The sequence below is a fragment of the Phaethon aethereus genome, assembly GCF_964289735.1.
Source record: "Phaethon aethereus genome assembly, chromosome: 2".
Lineage (NCBI taxonomy): Eukaryota > Metazoa > Chordata > Aves > Phaethontiformes > Phaethontidae > Phaethon > Phaethon aethereus.
The window spans coordinates 58068433-58091377 of NC_138582.1; the positions used below are offsets into that span (position 1 = coordinate 58068433).

Below are 22945 nucleotides of genomic sequence, written 5' to 3' on the forward strand. Positions count from 1 at the left end.
GTCAAATCTGTTTAGATGGGTTGAGCGCTGTCGTTTTTCTCATCATGTGCACAGTGTGTTCCTTACAAAGCCTTCAGCAATACAGATGGGGGAAGCTCTGTTTTCATGTTGGCAGGAGAATTATACAGCTTCTTGTGGGAACTTACAGTGAATCATTCTTGTTTGTTCCTCTTCTCCATACGCACGTCTATCACCGTCAGCAGCAGTACGCTAGTAGTCATGATGGTGATTTTCCAAGTAGCGACTAAATTAAGATCAGGAATTTCAGAAGTACATAACAACCTGGAATCCCCAAGCTGACACATCTCAGCAAGGGTGTGATTGCCAACTAACATGCACTGTGAAGAAAGGTGCTGCTAAATTGTGTCGAGTTGCTCATCCAGAATTACCATTTGCTTTGGAAGTCTTTACGTAAAGAAAAAATAAGTTAAAAAAAAAATGTTTGCCCATTCTGACATTTTATACAAAAATCTTGAGAATAATAGATTTATTTTGCAGGTTCATGCAATTCTGAAACCACTTGCTAAGGCAACTAAGTAATTTTTCTCAGTATTTCTGGTACTTAAATGCCTAGTGTTTTTCAGTGTTTGCTGCATTTGGCAGTACAAGTAACCTTTCAGGTCTGGTAGGAGTATGCTTAAGTTGAATACTCCAGTGTTTTGTATTCTTAAGTAAAGGGTGGATGAACGGGTGGATGAACAGCTTTACCTTCATCTGCTGTGGTACTATGAGTCAGAAACAAGAGATGAGTAGCTATTTAGAAGTAATTTGCTTCTATTTACTTCAGCAATATTAATTTGCTTCTGTGTAAACTAGCTCACCTTCTAATATCAAAATAGCTTTCATTTTTTCACTGGATTTTTTGACTGGTTAATTTATAATCAGTCTACCTCCAGTCATTATTGGCATCACTTGGTTTGCTAACACATTAGAGAGAATAAAGTGCTAGATTTGGATACTTCCTGGCCTCCATCTCTTCAGCAGGCAATACATCAGCGTCTTGTACAGTTTCTCGTTAATGCGTGATGGATATAATCCATCACGCTACATTACACCCATCTTCTCAGCTGCATAGATCTCCTATTTTGCAGGCCTGCATAGTGTTGTGTTCACATATGCAACATATCATACATCACCCAAAGATCATTTCCTGTAGCCTACAGAATAGAAGTCAATATATCCCACCACGGAGATGCAGGGGAAGATAGTCCCTTCCCTTAGCCCTTCAATAATTTCTATCCCCCAAGGTAAATGGCAAAAGAGTGTCGATATGTCCCATTTCTTGCATTTTAGATGGAGCACCCTGAGGCCGTCCCAAACTTTGGCATTCAGTCTGAGCAGAAGGTGGACGATGCAGAGCGAGAGGAGGAGGAAGAGGATGTTGTGTTTGCGCTCACAGATTTTTCCCAGCGTCCCACCACGGAGAGCACTGATCACGGACCACAGCTGCAGACTGCAGAATTACTGCAGCAGCAGAAGCAGGTACTATACCTATTGTATATCATGCCCTGGGAACGGAAACTGTGGATTTTCCAAGGGAGTTCATTTTCTTCTGCTGCTGTGTTAAATCACCTAGAATCATACTTGTAAAAATACCTCTAGCTACACAGCAATTACAGTGGATTTAATCCATTATATTTATATTTTATCAGGAGCCATGTGATTACTGTTCTCCTGTTGGCAGATGCTATCAGTGAAAAATCCTATTTCCTCTTGTGGCTGTTTGCCCAGAAACATCTATCAGTATGTGATGGTTTGCAGAATTTACATGCTCCTCTTGCTTGAGCACATCCATTGTATTCTACTGTCAAGCTTTTAGCAAGAAGAGGTGATTTTATTTCCTTTAAATAATTTAAGAAACTAGCACATGTATTTAATGTTTCCCTTAGAGATGATGGGAAAACAAAAAGTTCCTTCCTGTCGCTGGGCTTGTTTTTAAATGCCTAAAAGCAAATCATGCTAACTTCTCCCTGACATCTCGTGCCCTGACTGTGTGTGTTAGAGCACATCCATATATCCTATCTTTTTCCTTTGTGCATTTAATATACCAGCAGTCCTAACAAAAATAATAGCAAACATTCAAAGGGGACAGTCTTAAGGCTTCCAACAGTTCTTCGGGACCATCTTCTTATATTTTTAAAATGGAAAATGTTCAGATGAGGCCATTCTGTTGCATGGAATTATTTGCAATCCTAAGTAGAATGGAGCAAAAATTCTCTGTAAAACACAAATTCAGTGAAAAAGGTCTTGAAGCTTTATGCCTTATGCTCCACCTCTATGCAGGCCCTTGACTTGGGAGCCCACTCTACAATGAGAGCTCTCAGACAAATATGTACTGCACTATTATGACTGCTTTACTTTGCTGGATTCACTGCAGGATCTGGGGATTGCCTGTGTCATCTTTGCCTTGAATTCCCTAGACTGTAACGAGTATGTACAACCTGCTTGCTTATTATTTATATGGTCGAAGAGATACACAGCAGGCAACAGTAGGCATCTATCCTATAATAAGGTTAGGCCGGTGCTGGGAGATGCACAGGCTGTCTTGCAACCTACTTCTCTAGTTCAAGATGTAATTTCTGTTAGAATTTCTCTTTCAAAGAGAATAAAATTTATTTCAGTAAAAGCAGTAGAGATCTGTGGTCTTCGTGCTACTTCATATTCTGTTTTAATTTTATATACTCTTTTGCTTTCCTTTTTCATAGTGCTAGCTGACAACTCCATTCTCTAGCTATTATTTTCAGTGAAGTGTGCTGCCAAGGTAGTATTCATTTGATCAGTTTGGCATTTGAAAAAGTTCTGCCTTACCAGTCACCCAGACCCATCATTGTCATCCTCTCAGCAAGCTCTTCTGTGGTAGAGGCTGAAGAAGGCCATGGAAGAGATGCTCCTGAGCACATCACTTAACTGCATTCCATCTGTAGACTGATTTAATATAGAATGAGTAAAATAAATATAAACCAACATACTATCTCAATACAAACTCTGTCATGTACTAACTTTCCATATGGATCTCTTAAAATGGCCAAGAGCATTCAAATAAATTATGCCCTCTTTGAAATAATCATTGCTTAGGCATTAATCTCAATTAAGGTGGCAGAAATGGGAAGTAGGATTCCTTATAATTCATTTTTATATACATTGCATGATGTTCTAATGCTAATGCATGATCTTCCAGCTAACCTTGCTTAAAGAAATGATACATAGGAACAGACTGCATCTCAGTACCCCTCTTGATAGTGAATAGTGCATGATATCCAAATGGACTTGTGAAGGTAAAATAGGTTTCTTGCCTTCTGAACAGGAAAAACTTGTTATTTCAACGCTGCAAAGAGTGAGTGAGTTTGCTAAATATTTCTCATTTTAAGGACTATGACTTGTTTTGCCCACTCAACGCTAATGAATCTTCTAAGAAGCACTGTTATTGACAGGCATGTAAAAGGGTTTTCAGTGCTACAGGGCTTGTATTTGCCAATGGCAAGAAAGGATGATGATCAATCTCTGACACAGAAATAGGAATCCCTAGTGTAGGTTAATTCTGATGCTGTCATAGGTTCAGGGCATCACAAGTGTCTTCTGGAGGACCCTGACAGAGGAGTAGCTGCCTACACACCTCCTGTGCCTTCGAGGCTCTGCCCTCACACCCCTTAGTAGTAGCTGGGCCTGAACTGTCGATCTCACTGTGGTGGATGGCTCGGTCCTGCAAACCTCCTGCGTGCAGGACCTTCGCTGTCCTCACCAGCCTCACAGACCCTGGTCCTTGCTCTACACACATTACGGACTTTCACCCATAAATACCAGCTCCACTTAATTCATATATGATCCCAAACCACACTAACTAAACAAAAATAGAGGAAGAAAATGCTTTGCCTGTGTTGTCCCAGCTTCAAAAGCTCTGACAGTATCAGCAGACCCAGAGCACGTCCTTCCTGAAGGGGTGGATCTCAGCAGTGCTCACCTCCCAGTAAACCACTGAGTAGTCAAGCTGTGCTGAAAAACAGCCAGCGTCTGGGGGCTCTTCCGCAGGTTCCTTAAGCCTGCAGCTGGAAAAAAGCACTGTTTATATGGGGAATTTGGGGTGAGTGGTGAAGCTGGAAGTCTCCAAGGTTTGCACCTGCCCAGGAGAGACCTAAGTTGCTGGTTCTGCCTGGCAAGATCCAAGATGAAATACATCAGCACTTGTTTCACATTAGGAAGGAAATTTTGTGATAGTCTAGGAGTGGCTGAGATAACTAGGTCAGAAAAAAGAAAGGGCTTACGGTAACTTGAAGTAACCCATATTTATTTTTAACATTTAATGTTAATATTTAATGGCTGGTATTTTCAGCTTGCACTCTTGCTGCTGACTTTCTCACCCTTCCTGGAAAACGGAATTGTTTTGAGAAAAATTAAGCCCTGAGGCCTTAATTTTAACAAGCAGCCTTTAATTTTACATTATTATGACTTGAAGTACTCGATTCAGTGGAAAGTACACACCTCGCTTGTCTGGAACTTTTATGTGGCCAGCATGTGGAGGGATGAAGGCATAGCAGAGAGGAAAGGGCAGAAAAAAGGTTAGTCCATGAAGGGCAGAGTAGATGGGGACTCTGAAAAGGGCCAGTTCATCCTTCTCTTCATGGCATTGTCCCTTGGCTGGTAGCTGGGGCACACTGCAGAAAGGGTCGGGCAAGGAACTGGCAAGACTCAAGAGCCAAGCGGGAAGCCTGGTCACAGGCAGGAGATAAGCAGGCATGTTGGGCTGGTGGGACAGTAGAGGAGGGCTTGCTGTAAGCCAGCGTTTCTATGTCTGTAGTCAGAGAGCAAGGAGAATAGCCTGTGGAAAAAGGAAGAGCTTTGGATCAGTTGCGTAGAAAGGGTGAGATGCCTGTTGGATGGTGTTAGATCAGGGGAGTAAGAAGAAAAGAGTTTACACATCTGTGGTCCAATGGAAAAAGCATTAAAAAACAATACGCTCATGTTGTTGCTGGGGGGTGTCAAAAAAATCCCCAATTAGATCTTTTTTTGCTCATAGAATATTTGTTTACAAGGCTTAGCTAAGAGAAAATTCCAAAGGAATAGTAATTAAGACCTAATATACTAAAATGAATTGCACCAAGATCCAGCTTGACTTTTGCCTAGATCTGTGATTAGACAGAGAAAATGCACAGTTCTCGTTTGCTGTTTAAGCTCCTGACCTTGTGTTTTTAATTGACTGCTCTACCAAACTGCTTGTAATACCAGATTGTGGCTAAATTCTTAAGTGAAGTTCTCAAAGAGAAAATAATTGTGATTAAAAGCAGAGCCAAGCTTCAAACAACTGCTCTGGTCCCAAACTTTTCTAGAGCTGGAGGCTCCAATCTCTGGGATTGACTCAACTTAGTAAAGACTCCAAAGTCCTGGAATTTACTACATTAAATTTTTACTTATTGTCAGCTGTTTTTTTCTTTATCTATAAATCCTGAACTGTGGATACAAGACGGCTTTAAACTGCTTTTGTAATTCTCTCATCTTAGATCAGTTGTGGATCAGTCAGATTCCTCCATGCTCTAAATTTTTGCAACTGGTAAGGAACTAAACAGCCAGCTGCTTGCATGGGAGACTGTCCAGGGCGTCACAGCCATGCCACAATTCTTCTGCCTGTACAACATACCTGGGATGAAGGGGAAGACCATAACAATCCTTGTTATGTATCTATGGGACTTATTCTTATGCAGAAGCTGTTTGGCAGTTTTACCAACAGAACTCTAAAGCATGTCTAGATGTAAATGTTGTATTTCAGAGCACATTGTCTCAAAAGTACTTTGTTCTCCAAAAACACTCCAGTTTGTCAAAACAAAAAAAATAATCTCACAGACCTCTCCAACTTCAGACTGTAAACACAAAGTCATGCAAAAGAGACTTCTCTGCAGGAATTAAAAGTATGTAACCAAAATTGGTTTTATATTGGCAAGTTAATTAAAATCCCAGCAAGCCCAGGGGGCACCTGGGGTACTTGTCTCATAACAGCAACATTGATATAATGCTTCTAGAAATAAGACATGCCCTCATCGCAGTAGGCTACAAACCTGCAGTGAGGCTCTTTTGGCTCCTCTCTGTACTAGTCCATCACTTCTTTCTTTGCAAACCTAATTTTACAGGACTCTAAAGCTATCAAAAGTATGCACAGGAACGAGGGATGTAGCTTGGTTTAGTGTTATTTGGTTTTATTTTTCTTCTGCTTCATTTCCTTCATGGAGCCTTTAGACTACTTTGCCAGAGGAAGGTCTATGCAGCATATCAGAAAACACAGAACGTGGCTCGTGAATGAAAGCACTTCATACACATTTCGGGTCAGGGTTTTCAAAGAGGACAAGGCCAGAATTTGATGCGGTCAATACCCAGCAGCTTCTGTTGTGACACTAAGGACAAATCTTCAAAAGAGTTCTTATTCAGATTACTACACAAGGGGCTTGAGATGTTTGGAGAATTTAGCCTTAATTGGGTATCAGAACGAAAATTCATGGTGGAAACATAAAATCTCATTACATATTGAAAAGTGGGTGATCTTACATGCATGATGGAAACTGCTGCTGTATAGTAGGAAACTGCTAATTGTCATTAAATGTTAATGGAATTAATTCTGCTTCTGTGGGTTCATTTCTTACAAAACCCCATGTTATACACCATCACATTTCATTAGCACAAACAGATTATAGGTCAGTCAATGAACACCTGCAATCATTTCCCTACATCTAGCATATTTTTGCTGATGAATCAAATGGCTTGGAAAAAGTAGACCACATTTGTTTTCTTTTTTTTAAAAAGGCACTGTGGTATGTCTGATTAGTGATTACAAAAATGGGTGAGGTGGGTTCAGTGATGCCAAAAACCTGATGAGCATATGCAATCAGCTTAGTTGTCTGCATAAAAGTTTATATGTATTGTCATTGAAAAAAGCACATGAAAATTGTTTAGATATTTGCATACATCTGTTTACTTGAGTTGTCTACAAAGAAGTCCCCATGTAGGCACTTCATGAAACACCAAATAAGAGGAATTGCAGGATTCCTTCACTTGGGAAAATAAATAACCAATAAAATCAAGTAGACTACCGTGCAAGAATCGAGACAGCTAATTTGAGATGGGCATTCCTAAGGAAGCTAGCACATTCATGAGAACCAGGTGATTAAATGCTGAATTTATTGACTTAAGCTTTCCCATTTTTCTGCTCATGCTGTGTCTGCTAATCAACTATAATTTTCTTCAAAGTCTTTTCTATTCAGAATAATTTGTCAGATACAATCTCTGGCTACTCCTTGGTCTTTGAGAAGCTCATTGGAAATACTTGATTTAAATTTTGGATAAATAAAACATGTTACACATTTCTGTTTTCTAATTCAATGACTGAAAAAAACAGTGGGATACCTTTTGTTTTACTGATCCATAATGAATCGTCAAAAAAATATTCTTCATTATTTAACATAAAAATTACAGGTTTTGCAACTCTCCAGAGAATTTGCAGGAAGTAAATGCCAAAACTAAGAAAAAAAATTTAGATACTTGAATTAAGTGTATATCAGTACTTGCTAAGATCAGATGTCAGCTCTGGGCTAGACTTTTAAGTTAAAACTCCGTTCTTGGCTCCTGGTTAGCACAAGACCACAGACAACATGTTCAGTATGACCATGACATTCTCGGAAAGAACCCAAGTGTTTTGCTCTTTGATCCCATCTGGAAGAGGGAAAGTGGCCTACCTGGCATTTGTGCCTTTGGTACCGAACAGGGTGCTGCTGCGAAGCTAACCTGTGTGCAGCTGCCTGGGGCTGAGCAGAAATGTGAAGTACAGACTAGTGAAACACCTTAGCAGGGGTACTCAGCTCAAAACTTCACCTTTTTCCCAAAATGATTTTATCTGATAATACAAAAGTGTTGAAAATGAATCCCTTCTCTTTATATGTAGTTTACAAATATTTGAGGTTTGATGCTGAGCGATGACTGTATGTTTGAGACATCCAGCTACCCAACAAACTTCAGGAATGATACTCTAGCTTTGGTTTACAGTATCAAAAAAGAAGTTATTACAGATGTCCTCAATCCAGAAAGATGCTTAATGCCTTTTTCAGGGTGACTTAAGTACCTTTGGCTTTCATGGGGGCTTCAGGACTAGGGCTCACAAGAAGTAGCATCATAGAATAGCAGAATCATAGAATCATTTAGGTTGGAAAAGACCCTTAAGATCATCGAGTCCAACCACAAACATAACAGTGCCAATTCCACCTCTAAACCATGTCCCTAAGCACCACAGCTACACGTCTTTTAAATACCTCCAGGGACAGCAACTCAACCTCTTCCCCAGGCAGCCCGTAGACGGAGAAGGCATTGCTATTCTTCGTTTTCTCACGCAAAAGTTAGCCCAGGCATTTGCTCTTCCGTGCAGTGGATGTGCAGGCATTTTTCCTCCTAAAAATGAAACTGGAGGCAAAAACCATCCAATAACAGCATTTTGTTTGCTTTGTTGTGGCAGGCAAGTGAAAATCGGAAGCTCCTGAACGCTCTGAAGGGTTTGCTGGATGACTTCCGCTCGGAGCTGCGGGACGAGGAGTGTGAGCGCCAGGGGCTCCAGCAGCAGTACGCGCTGCACAAGGCAGCCTGGGAGGTGGAAATGACTGAGCTGAAGTGTCACCTTGAACAGGTAATGTCCTCCGTGTCCAGTACGGGTAAAGAATGGTAAAGAATGGCTGAGGTGCTTAATGAAATGGGAAATTTATGACAGGCAGGAAAGGGACTGCATGTATTCCTTTCACCCTGGTACCCAAAAGCCCCCCTGAAGCCTGAGGAAAGCTTTGTCTCTTGAGTTGCCTCTTGGATTCCAGTTGTCCCAATACGAGCGCTCATCTAGTAGGTAACGTAGGTGAGGACAAAGGAACCTTCTTGCTGTATTTTCTCAGAAGAGTTGGCTGATAATGCATCAGCTGCGGTAATGAGACATGCGGGTGTCTGTATTCATTGGCATTTATAGGAGAGAAAAGTGGCTTGATGTTGGCGTGCTCACAATTAGCTTGTCACTGTGCCTTGGCACATAACAACAGCGGTATTTGATGCATAGGAGGGAAAAGAGTGATTTAATGTGATTTAATAATACTGAAGTGATAGATCAGTATGTTAATATTAAACCAGCTGGTCAAAGCTACCGGTTAGTAATGGATGGTACCCCACTGAAGGAGAGCTCTAGCTACCCGCCATGGGATACTGTTAGAAGTGTGTATATAAAATCCGGTGCCAGGTGCTTCAGTGTCATGTTCAGAAGATGTACTGTTTCTGAAGCAATATGAAAACAAATCAGCAAAAACCGCACAAGGATTCATTTCCAAAGCTGATGGTATAAAATCTCTAATTTTCCACATTGAAGAGAGGAGGGGCTGGCAAATTAGTACATTCAGGTCTTGAGAAAAAGGATTGTAATTGTAGAGCTTCTCTGCAGAAGACAAATCTAATATTCACTGCTGGGAGGGTGGTACATTTAGGAGGATTTACTGAATGTCAGAGACTTACTCTGACGCACAGAGCTGAGATGCGAGCGCTGCTTTTCCTGCCCCTGCCCAGGTACTGCAGGCTGCTTTCCCAGAATGAAGGAAGAAGCTTTCATTTTGGCAGAGTTTTCTCTCAACGGATTCAGAGTCTCAGTTCAGCTGCTTCTTAGTGCACACACGTTTGCAGGCAACGGATCACTTGAAAAAGGAAACTCAATTCCCATTTTTGCTCCTCCCAAAATAAAACCTCGGTGACAGATTTACCTTAAACTCAAGATGGCAACAAAGAACAAAATTTAGAGAAAGTTAGTCTGACAATGAGCTGCCAATTTCGTGCTTGCATGCTTTACCTTTGCATGGGCAATAAAATCCCAGGATGCTGCTTTGGCTGCTGTTTGGCGCCAGCAGGTTCTGCCACTCCTGCACAGGGAGAGGAAATATTTGCACCCTTCCTTCTGGGGGCTTTATCGGGCTCTTTGCTACCTCCACTGCTCCACTGGTAATAATATATAACATATGGTAATTACTGAGCCACGGGTGTTACTTTTTAAATTTTTTCAGGCGAATGAAATAAATGAAACTGGTCAATATTTAAGACATAAAACTGTCTTCCTTAGCCGGTTCCCCACAACATTTCTATTTCACAGTAAAAACAGGTCCCTAATGCAGTAGCGAAAAGATAGCACATCAATCATTAGAATGTCAATGAGGCAAACAATGTAAGTGTCCCACTGAGGTATGGTCTATGTGTTCACAATTACAAGGAGGCAATTAAAAAACTAAATATAAAAATAATAATATAATAAACCTGAAATAGAAATAATATAGACTTAAATTTGACTCAAACTAATGTTCAAGATTCAAAATATGGGGTGTTTTCACTATAGATTCATTTTCAGGAATCAAAATGGGACGAGCTAGTAAACAACGTGTAAAATATCAGCATTACACGTGTTAACAGCCGTGCTATTCTGTGCCTAACTTGTGGCATGACAACACCTTTAACTAAATAGCCAAGTCTGTCAGGTTGGTGTGGGTAGGAGGACCTCTGATGAAATGATGACATTTTGTTGTTTTGATCAGTAGTGATGAAGCAATGAGCTGTACAGCGCTCCCACTGCAGGTTACTCATAGAGCTGCCAACCCCTCGACAAGCCCACAGAGAATCAAGGCCTTTCTAGTCTCCACTGTTGTCTTTGCTGCTGTTTTCCACTTTTTTTGTGAAGCAGTAGGTCAATTAACAGGAGCATTTTCCTCAAGAGAGTCAACTCCTAATTAATAGTCACTGGCAATGGTTTTGCATTTTGATGGTTTAACTCTCTGTATAGGAAAGAAATTAAAAAAGGAAAGAAAACTTTTGATACAAAAGCACTGCATAGCAGAGGTGACAATGTGCTGTTGCCTGCTGCTTTGGAGCTTTAGCACTGCATATATCTTTAAAAATAAAAGTTCTGGCTGCCAGAAATGCATGTACATCTTATTTGGCAGAAGGATCCTTAGGCACTGTATTTAAGATAAGAAATAATGAGCTTGCTCCCAAGTATGGGATTGTGATAATGCCAATAAGAAGTCCCAGTAATTCTGAGCCTCCAGCTGGGCAAGCGAAAAATCCCAGTATTCTGGGAACTGAGAAGAGTTTGGAAGAGGGAGGGAGTTAGTATGAAGGGCCAAACCCTGCGTATGCTTTGAGAACTTGCATGTAAAGACATAGACCCTCACTAGGACTCTGACCAGTGGTCCAGCTTCAGGATGCCTGGGTGGAATATAAGCTGTGATGCACATGGAGAGGCATCTGGCCACCCTTAGCAGTTAACAGGTTTAGGAAAGTCACATCTAGACTTTCACGCTAAGGAACCACCAAGGGACCTTTCCTCCATAATTGGAGCTATTTTGTCAAAACAGAGGCAGAAGGACTTTATCCTTGCCAGGAGCATTGTTCTGCCTTCTGTAGGCACCAAGAACAGTCTTTTGAGTCTAAAGACACCACCTGTGACTGGAGAAGGTTTTAGGTCCCGAATCACTGAACTGCAGGAAATTATTCTGAAGGTGTATCACTGTATACTTTTTGAACTCATATTTGTACTTACAGACTTACTGTATTCTTCTCAAATGAGGCAAGAGCCAGGGCTCTGGTCTGAGGGAGCCCATGATCCGGCACAGCATACAGCAATACAGCACTGTATTTTGGCAGCTTGGGCATGGCACTTTAACGGCAGCCATACATTCTTGAGATATCGCTCTTCTGGAGCACATTCTTACTCCACACTGCCTCTCTCAGCTTTCCTGCCCTTCGCAGGCATCACTCTCTGTCTTGTTTGCTAACTGAAAGGCTGAGAATTTGCCCAGTGGTGTTGAAGAACTCAGTGGTGTAAGGGGAGAGAGAGAATAAGTCTTGCTGACGTTCAACATTTTGCTGGGTTTTTGAGATTCAAAAAAACGGAAGAAGGAATTTGCTTTATAGGATAATCATGCAAACTGTATTTATTGAAACAGAGCATTTGTTTGCTTTATAGGTTGCTTTTAGCATTTTCATGCTTCATACCAGCTAAAGAATTTGTCACAGGCACCAGTGTGTCTTTGCAACTTAGCACGTTAGCCATAGCTACTGCTGCACGTGGCATTATTCCCCAGGAGGCAGCAGAGGTATAAGGTTGAGTCTGCACTCCAACCTAGTTGGATTTACCCCAGACACTCCAGCAACCTCCCCTAAGAGCTCCTATTGCAAGGTGGGAAGTCTGCGGGGGCATCGAAGTTCCTTGAAAGATGACTTCCATGTATCGCAATGAAAAATTCCTAAATAGCCCTCTGTCAGGTTTAGATGCAAGGAACCTGTATAGAGTTTACTTCAGTCGTCCCTTATTATTTTGGATGATCTCAGCTCTGCAGTGACACTCTGGAAATTCATGATTATTTAGTGTCACAGCTACTTAGTAAACCCAGCAGGAATTTGCAAGAGCAACCCGGGGCGGGGGGCACAGAATAGTAAAATTAAAGAAAACAAACCTAAAAGAATGGGTGCAACATTGCTGACCCTGGCTGCAGTAGCTGCAGTACCAACTTTGACTCCCGCAGTGCCATGAAATGGAGCTGGGGACTTGTGGGTGGACAGAGAAAAGATGTAGCAAGGGGAAAGAGGCCATTACCTGAAGTTAGTGGTGAGTGTAGAAACTAGCAGTGATATTTTTTCGTATTGCTGAACCGCCCATATGTGGGCAGTCAACATGCTGGGGTAGTGGGTAGGAAGGCAGCAAAGCTTTCCAGCTTCTTGAGGAGCCGTGCTGCCCAGGATTGCATCTCCCATCACGGATCTGCAGCACAGAGTTGTCTCTCCTGGGATGTTCTGCATTTCTGCCCCACGGCACCTTCAGTCTGCCACCGAGCCATGCAGTTGTGTGCAGGACAGCCTCTCACACATCGCTGTGGGTCCCACAAATTTACAGGGCACAAACAGGATAAGTGTGAGAAAGGTAGGGCCATGTCGACTTTGTTAAGATAGGGTGCGGCTTTTTTAGAATTTATTTTTTTGGTTGGTTGGTCAGTTGGTTGTATGGTCGTTTGAAAACAACTGGACTCGGGAAATTAGTGGTAGAGGCCACAGGAGTTTTAAGATTTCCTTGTCAATGCACGTGGCTTGTAACAGGGTGTTCTCTGCAGCTCAATACAATTTTAAATGACTCAAGCAATGAGCTCTTGGCCATTTATTTGGGGAGGCTGTTCCAGAGACTAGTAAGCTTCACTCTTGAATCCAATCTGAACTCCCCTTTTGCTCAGAAAGTTTGGGCTTATTTTTCACATAAGGCAAGGTGAAGGTGATGTCTTTCTCTCTTGCTAAAGCAGCATGTTTCCCAGCAGACCTGCTGCCTCTCCTTTTTGAGGGTAACTTTAACTTCAGCGGCGGAAATGAGTTTTCGCTGCTTTTCACTCCAGGTCACCTGCAGAGCCAGAGGACAGAGATGTATCCCATTCTGAGTCACCCACACATCTACTGAGTTGTCAAGAAAAGGGATGAATTCATTCAGAGATGAATTCTTCACTCACTTGAACTTACACAAAACCATTGAGCACTATTTTCCACTCTGACAACAGTCCCGCAGTGGCCCAGGTTGGCCAAAGAGGTTGTGCAATCCCTTCGCTTGGAGGTTTGTCAGGATCCACCTGAACAAAGCCCTGCACAACCCGATCTCATCTCAGAGCCAACTGTGCTGGAAGCAGGGGGCTGGACTAGAGACCTCCTGGACACTCCATTGAGCCTGCATTTTCCCATGAATCTGTCACCTTGGGCCAGCTCTTCTGATCTGATCAAGCTGACCCCTGAGCATGAAGTGAAGGAAAAGGGAGGCAAGGTAGCATCAGATAACTGCCCTAGAAAACAGTTCAGACACCGGAACCTGTAGAGATGGGGGGATGATCTTGGTACACCTCCTTCTGCCGCTAACACCCTCTTTTGTTGGAATGTGTGAGGAGCTGTACAATAAGATTGTTGCTGAGGGTTGTTCTGGGAAAAGTCTCTTCAGAGGATGAATGCACTCTCTTTAGCTGTAGGGTGCACTGAGCACAAAGGCAGAGCAGTGGCTGAGGATGTTGTCCTGGGGATTGTCTCAGAGATTATGAGGTTGGAGTTGTACCTCCATGATTCCTTCATTGCTGGTACCCACACTCCCATCATAACCGATGCCTTAATAGCATGAGCTGGTAGAGCTTGAGAAATTATTCACCATAGTTTTCACTGTCTTGGCTTTAAAACCTTTTTCGAGTTGAACATAGACGATCATTTATTGAGATCCTAAGACCTAAGAATTGCCATAATCTTGCCATTACCTTTGTGGAGTTAGGTCTTTAACTCAAATTCATTGTCAGACACAGGTTTATACCACAGAAAGTTTAATGTCCTCATAATGTTTTACTTTAATGCCAGCTGGAAGGGAAGAGTGAGAACACCTCAGGAGAAACAGGCCTCACTTCTGATGCAAAGGGAGCTTTTAAAAGGGAAAGAGAGGAGCACAAGAAGCTTCTGGCTGAGAGTCACAGTGTGGTGATGGACCTCCGCTGGCAAATCCAGCACAGTGAGAAGAACTGGAACCGGGAAAAGGTGGAGCTCCTGGACAGGCTTGATAGAGACCGGCGAGAATGGGAGCATCAAAAGAAGGAGCTGCTCAGACGGATAGAGCAGGTAAGGGATCATCTTGGGGTGAGCAATGGCTGGCTGCAAGCATGAGGCGTTGCACCGTTACTACACTCAGGCCAAGGTCAAGAGACTGTATTAAGCAGCAGCACAGGAACAACTTTGGTTCCTTGGCTACATCAGTGTTTCTCATGCTACAAAGCAATTTACATACACAAGGGAGTAAAAGGAAAATGCTCGTAATTGCTATAAAAGACCACTTATGAGAAATCAGCTCCAGGTTAAAGGCCATTTCCTGCCTCATTTCAATTACCCTGGACAGGCCTGGTCACATCGATTCTTTCTGAAAGCTTTTGTGCATCCCTTCGTGCTAAAGCACTCGATCCCACATGCCGGGTTATTCAAGGTTTGATGTAGAGCTTCCTGCCAAAAAAGTCTGTTCATCTGTGAAATAGCCACCAAAGATGCAGCTGCTGTGACTATTCAGTCTCAACTGAATTCTTTTTCTCGAGCAAAGGAACCCGAGGGTTAACAGGAAGAGCCCTGACTGATCAGTAACAGCTATTGATACTAAATATTCAGAAGACACTTCTGACCTTGGTCATACAAATTTTGTGCACACCTCTGCTATCATTTGCAATTGTGATAACTGCATACCTGTCCCCTTGTTTTTCATGCCTCTCTGTACTTTCATCTGCTTAGTATTAGAGACAAATTATACCTAATGAATTCATCATCTGGCTGGAAGACACACAAAAAATACACAGTTTAAAGAGGGAGAGTTAATACAACATTTTTGACTGAACATTGCTCAGCTCTGAGTCATGCACTCCTGGAAAAGTAATGAGAAAATGAAATATTGGGTCCTCAATTAACTGAATATTTTCTGTCCTTAGGACACCAGAAATGGAATGGCACCAGATCTGTGCACGCTCTCTAGGGAGCACTGTGGTTGAATGAAGCACAAAGTAGCTGCACAGGTTAAGTTGATGAAAGCCCGCTGTAACTTCATGACCAGTTTTTGAAAAGGGTTCATTACCTGTGTCTCATGTTCCCATGCCTGGGCTGCAACAAGAAGTTGAAGAAAAGGCATCAGGCTGTAAATACTATGAGTGCAAGACTAAACCTCAGTTTAAGCTATGGCTGTTAAACCCACAGAGAAGCACTTAGGAAAATGCTGCACTCTACAGATATTTCTAAAACTGCTAAAAGTGTAGGTCTGAGTGGGCAGTGACCAATATGAATGTTTTACAGACTAAGGAAGGTGATTTTTGAACTTCTACATTAAAAAATATCAATAAACGATATTCTGGATTTTTTAGTCTCTTATTTATCTGAGGGTTTGTGTGCAGCTTGTTGAGCTAGCCCTTATAATGCAGTCCAATAGTACGTCTCTTAAGATAAAACAACCAACACCTGTGAGCCAGGAAAGCTTGTAGCAGAGCTCTTCATCTGCGTTACCTGGTTTCCAGGGTTCAGTGGCAGAAGGTGCCCAGTTCTCCATGGCTTGGCTGAGCTGGTTTCTAACTGTTGAGTTTCAGTGACCAAACTGCCTCCTGTGGATTCTTCATGCACAATGGGAATTAAATAACCCTCAGAAAATTTCCCAATATACTGAGGTTGTGGACACAAACTTTTCTCTGGAGAGTCATTGGTACCTCTCTGGATGTTTATGCTGCTGTCCCTATGAACTGTATTTTTTAATGTTATCTCTTCAGTCTATCCTCAATAGCTTGAGGGACTTAACCTGGTTAAAGACTGCTTTTTCTGTTCCCTGGAACAGGGGCACATTGAAGAATGCAACAGAGAAATCCCTGTTAATGTTACCTAGCCTTTAAATCTCTTTAAACCTGACATAACCTCTCAGTGTCATCTTGGGAGAGCATACAAAAATAGCTCTTAACTAGTTCTGGAGCTGATTTCTTTTGTTACTATTCTGAAACCTCTAGGCTTCAGCTACATATTTACTGTACAACAGAGTTGTACACAGAATTAGCAATAGATAGGGGAAATAAAAAAATACTATGTCAAGCTAATTTCAGAGAACTAGATGATCAGAAATAGCATTTGACATCTTGGCTACCTGCCTGCAAAACTTCTTAACTTCATCTTTGCTTATAATCAAACATTTCCCTGTGTGACAGGAAGCTTCCAAATATTTGCAGGCTTTTAGCTGCATATCCTCTCAGAGTGCAGTCATGCCCTGCTTTATATGGAAACAATTAGTATATCTCTGAAGTCCTTCTCCCCAGGGTTTTTCTCTGTGTATTCCATGTATGGCAATACGCAGAGGATGAGGAGACTACACCAGTGTGTGTGTTTGAAAAACAGAGTCGAAGAGATAGCAGAAGCGTGTGTGCCAAATTTCCTGCTAATGCTTTATGCCTGTCTGCTTTCACACAGCTCCTGAATAATATATGTATCATAAGGGGGATGCTCACACCAATCTATAAAATACATAAAATACTTTACTCTGGATGGTTATGGGAATACTGCTCCCATATAAAAAACATGATGACCTACTTTTTTTCAGGGCTCAAAGTTGTGTTTTTTTTTCAAGTACACTGTCAACTTTGTTTTCCCTTAGAGAATCTCCCTCCACCGTGCTCCTAAAGCTGACGACTGTGCACAGAGCACACTGGCAACTATTTAAACCCACAAAATCAGCTGTATGAAAAGTTGTGTGTTTAAAGGTATAAACACACAGGCACTCAAAATTATTAGTCAGTCTTGAAAAGTTAGGCCAGTATTTCTCACTTCAATTCTCCTGTCAGCTGTCTGAGTTTCAGAGAGTGAACCAGTATCTGTACTGCTTTCTCATAAAGGTTCCCAGATCATTATCCTTATAGGATCTCTGAAAATGTGGAGGGGCTTGCAATTGGAACTATAAAACATGTGATTACCATTTCTCCTTGCTTTGGGTCTTGCCTGTATGCTGGGGAATGGGCTCCAGGATCTCTTGAGATACACCTTCCAGCCCCTGCTTTTATAGGATGCCTTAAATTAGATCCTTTTAATAAAACTGTTTCAGATTTTGTATATCATGAGCAAAACACTGAAGATGCATTCCCGTTTTTGTAGACCTGAATCAAGCAAAAATCTCACTGATTTCAGCCCAAGTGCCAATTTAATCATTTGGGACTTACAATGTTTTGATCGACATTAAGCAATACAATGTCTGTTTATTTTTCCAAACACATGCAACAAGATTGAAATAACATGCTTTGTAGGTCCTCAGTCTCCAGGGTCCTAGGGAATGACTTGCATTTGCAGGTTATTGTCACTAATCTTAGCACGCTGCTCTAGCAAAACATCAGAGTTCCTTATCAGATTCCTGTTGTCATTCATAATCTTTGAAAATACCGCTTACTTCATCTCTCCTGTTGTGTTTACAATTAAAGGAGAAGTTGGTCACATAATCTTATTTTAAGATTGGCAATTTCACTAGTGGTTCACCCTCTCTTTATCCAGCTTTTGCAAAGTGTAGAGTTAATAGCTTTGATGGCCCTTCTATAAATATGCATTTTCTCCAAACATGCTTTGCATGCCTAATTCATCCCTTTGACAAGGTTGTTCTGATCAACTTTTTAGCCATGCATTAGGGCTAGACCACCTATAAAACAAAGCTTTTGTCTTTCATTAAACAGAATTTTCCATCTCTGGAAACAAGTGATGTACATAAAAGTTCAACCTTTGTATTGCTGACCAGAGGAAAAAATGTATTTGTTTTGTTGAGACTCCAAGTCGCTCACCCTTCCTTGAGTTTCTACTTGTATTGTTTTAGGACCTCATATCAAGATTGCTTTTAAATAACAGTCAGTGTTGACTTGTTTCCTTAAAAATCAGATTACAGAGAGATGCATTATTTTGTGTATATATACACACAGTGTGTATATATGTATACATATATATGTAAACAAGCAAAGCTATACATATACGCATTTAATCACTCAAAATTCCATGAGTAATAGCACCAACATCCTAGAGACATCTCCCTTTGCGGAAGGACCAGTACAGCAAAGCCGGCATCCCTGGAGCCAGGCAGTGATTTTACAGTGCCTCCCCAGGGTATGGGTGCCTCGCTCCTGGGGGAGGTTGAGTTCTGCGGAATGCCATACACTACATAAGTAATTGCAGTTCCTTTTAATTTGCCTTCTCTCCAGCTTCAGAAAGAAGTGAGCCCGCGAAGAGGAGGTGGTTTTCTGTGCGACCAGAAGGAGAGTAACCTTCGTCCATTTGCGACCCAGGGGAACCTTCACATGCCTCGTCTGATGGGGTCAAGATCCTACTCTGATTCAGACGCCATTCAGTTTGATGATCGGTCACTGTCTAAACTGAAGGAAAGCGATCGGTGCAGCGCCACGGAAAACCTCTTTCTGGAGTCGCTGTCTCTTGATTCCCCCGACGAGTCTGATGAGCACCAGTCTCGGCAGCTGGAGCGGGAGAAATTCTTGACCGGATTAACGGAAGTATGCGCTCTTCTACCTTTTATCAAGCCGGCATGTTGTCTCTTTTGTCAGAATTGGTACAGCATCCCTGCTGTAGGAAGTGAGATATTGTGTCACAGGCACTGCTTACAGTTATCCAGTACTAAATTTGGGACGGACAAGATCTCATGCCTTCTTATGAGCTGATTAGATCAGTGTCAATCAGCTGAGAAACTGTGAGCGAGCCTGAAGTTCCCAAAGATTACCTCACCTTGTGGCCATTCGTCTTATGTATAACTATATTTGACACAACATATTGGTTTAGAAGGTCTTAAATCTCTTCCAGTTGTAAGTACATACATATATATGAAGAAATATGGGCTATGTTTTGTCAGTAAAGTAGTAAGTAAGTGCTGTAGAGAGGCACCTCTGGTTATTCCGTTGTCGTTGCCTTCTAAATAGATCAGCATGAGTAAGTGAGATGAGATGTTGAAAAACTAAAATTATTCTTCATCAGCAAAGTACCTACCCTGAGATCACACCATAAAGCTATAAAGATGTGAAACGCCGTGCTAAGAGATGCCATTGGGCCACAGTGAATGTAGTCTGTGTCCGGGTAAAATCTGCACCGCCTCAGGCTCACTTTCACCAGCGCCACGTCTTCACAGTTTTGTTTATGTTGTTGGTGAATGAAACCCAGGGTCCCGTTCCCCATATGCTGGTAGAAAGCAGCCTGTGAATTGGCATATGATATTAGCGGAGCTGAGAATGTTCACACTAGCCACAACTATACACTTTAATGGCTCCTGTGAAATTAAAAACACATTACAATTTCAAAACGCTAACATCTCCTTTATTTTCTATTGTTCCTTGAATGTTAGTGGCTGTTACAGAACAAAGAAGCATTCGGAGACTGCCAGAAATTAAAATCACCAAGCAGGCAGCACGTTGCTTGATGCAAGTTTTGAGTACTTTCTTCTTGCCTGAAAATTCAGATTTGTGCACATGGGTTAGACATTCGGCCTCTGCTCTGAGCATGTAAATACTGGTTGAGTGTACACATTACAGAGAATAGGGACATAGAAGCTTCCCAGTCAAAGATCTATCTGTGTACTCTAGCTTGAAAATTTGGCCACTCTGGAAAAGAGTTTGTCAACAGGTCAGATCTCAAGCTCCCTGCAGGACCAGGTTCACTGCTGTGCCTTGACTTAAACCTGTGCGCCTGTGAAAATTTGAGCCAAGCATTTCTTTGAGATGTATAACATCATTACTCAGTTAAAGGATCGGGAAATCAACTTCCTTGAGAGGAAGATGAGAAAAAAAGGTTAAGAGAGGCAAGAAATGTGACCATCCTTCTTACATTTTAAGTAGCTGTAGGTAACTTGTGTGTTCCAGTTAGACTTCCCTCCCTCAGTTCCATAAATGTATAGCTGGCAGTGTGGGATCCCGTATTTATTATTTCTTAGCTTTTATTTCATACATGTCCAAGTGCGCAGTGGAGGATGTTGGTACCAGTGTCAGGGATCTGTATTTTGTGTTTAATTTTAATTGCTGTTTTCTTTCCTTCAAATTCAGTCTGATATTTAAGAAGGGAGATCTCTCTTCCCTTTTCTGTTTTTAGGACATTACCATCATTAACAAAAGTGTTGGCGGCAAAATTTGGTCCTTGGTGATATTTGCATAGCTTCTTTCCTTCAAAGCATGCTTTAGTGAAACCTGGGCAAAGTCATTTCCCCTCAGAGGGTTTGCTCAAGCGAGACTGATTGGAGTTTAATGAATAGCTTAACTAAGGATGCACAGAGGAAACTGTTCTTCTCCACTGTATTTTCTTTGTGGTACCAACTGCAGTACAAGTCAGTCCAGCCTTCAGCCTGATTCTCCATTCAGTTAGACCAGATTTATTCTGCAGTAACTCCAATGAAGCCACCAACATCACTGCAGACTTACACCAGAGTGAATGCAAGGAGGATCAGTTTACTCCTATTTTTTTCCCCTGACTCTGGATAAATACCAGAAGGGTATTTGCTGAATTAAGCAGTGCTCATTTAGAACAGTCACAATTTGACATACACTTCTGTGTTGGTAATGTTCTTGATTTCATGTTGTTGAATAAAAGTCACAGGTACTAATACTCTTTTTTTTTCCTGATCATATTTTGTATTCCCTATAGTTTATTAGAAATATAAGCAAACAGTTAATAACTGTAGAGCAATTGCTTTCAGAAGTATCTATTGAAAAACCCAGCTCATTATGGGAATTGTCACAGGGAAATAATTGCCATGAAAAACTTCTTACTGCCGTTAGCAAGCTGTAGGTATTCCCCCTATGAAGCAAGTAATAGTCCTCCCACACGTTTGATATAGCTTGCTTAATGAGTTTCAACTGGTGCCATTTGTTGGTTCCTAGAGAACATATAATGAAATCTTATGTCAAAGGACCCCAGTTTATCTCTTATTTCAGCACAACTAGGTCTCTGGCATGAAGCAGATTACCTCCACGGAACAAATTCACTCACAAATATATGGTCCAAAACAATATATTGTACACATGGAAAAAAGCCATTTGCAGCTTATTTCCATTTTTGATTGCATAAGACTATAAAAGTTCAAGGCCATTGTAGATCTGGCATATGGGCTTTCCCTATGCAGTCTGTTGTCCTGATGGGATTGCCCATTCTGCTGCCCTACGTACAAAGAGAAGAATATTCCCACTGGCAATATAAGATTCCCTATCAGAGGGAAAATCAGCCGCTTTTTAGAGACAAATATACCTGGTGCAACTAACGGGAAGTGAATGACAAAATATCCACAAGCTAATGCCACCAACAGGTTCAGAAATACCTTCTCCTGTTTGTTTCTGTTTTTCTTCAGGAGGAAGAAACACACAAAGGAAATCTTCAAAGGTGAGTAAAACTTACAGGGAAAAACCCAGCAAATATTCAGCTGCCAGAGCTATAGCTCTCTGGTGCCCAAACCACAGACCCTGGGCATGGCCATGCCACCTCCTAAGCAACGTGCGAGCCAGATTAATGGATTTACCCAGGAATTATTTTGTCTCAATATGCTTCTGTTCTACTTTGATTAACCTGGGCCACATTCAGTACAAAGATCAAACTGTGTGAAAGCCCATGAAGCTGCAGTTTACACTGAAGGCTACGCCTACCTTAGCCAGTAGGGCAGGCCTGTAGACATCGATATATAGAACAAAACAGTTGGTGCTGAGGCCCTGACGTGCCCCTGCATGTCAGCGATAGTTTGCTTTGGACTAGTTTTTGTCTGATCCCATGGGCTGAATACCCACCTAACCTTAGAGAGCATTAGTTGTGCTTCTGGAGAGCATCTTCCAGCTCACTTTCACCCCAAAGGAACCCAGCCCATGCTCTCTGAGATTGCCCCCAATGCAAACCAGAGCATCTGAGTAGGAGATCCATGTCAAAACCACACTCCTGATCTCACTTAATTCCCTAACGTAGATGCACCCTAAGTGCATCTGGTGGTCTTGATTAAAAACTCACGGATTTTACTGTATCCTCCAGATCACTGATATATAAAACCCACTGCTGGCTGAATCCTCACCCAGCTTCATCTACCTCATTGAGCCAACTCTGATAACTACACTCATTTACATTTTTAAGTAGCCCGTTTCAGAAGGCTTCTTTTTTTGTTTGATTTTTTTCTTAAAACAAAGCCATAGGACAGCTCAGCAGAATGCTTGTGATTTGTACAAACTAGCAAAATGCTGGGAAGCCAAGAATCCAGCATTATTACAGGGCGATTCCCTTTGGTTGAATCATAGCACGAGCTCAACTCACCAAGCCAGTTCAACATAACAGCATCTAGGCTGGATGTCCCACATCGCAACCAGCTATGCAGGAGTTGAGGTGGACTTGCTGATTTCCCAGCAAGTCA

General features: G+C 41.8%; 1 protein-coding gene across 2 annotated transcripts in view; it reads left to right on the forward strand.

The window, feature by feature from the left end:
* The window catches only part of MTCL1 (microtubule crosslinking factor 1), a 100896-nt gene that overhangs the window by 68832 nt on the left and 9119 nt on the right, over window positions 1–22945 (forward strand). For both annotated transcript variants that reach the window (XM_082015320.1, XM_082015321.1), the window contains exons 8-12: window positions 1294–1482; window positions 8483–8650; window positions 14404–14658; window positions 18774–19079; window positions 21908–21939. In XM_082015320.1, coding sequence (XP_081871446.1) covers window positions 1294–1482; window positions 8483–8650; window positions 14404–14658; window positions 18774–19079; window positions 21908–21939 — 950 coding nt within the window. The remainder of the gene's footprint in view (window positions 1–1293; window positions 1483–8482; window positions 8651–14403; window positions 14659–18773; window positions 19080–21907; window positions 21940–22945) is intronic.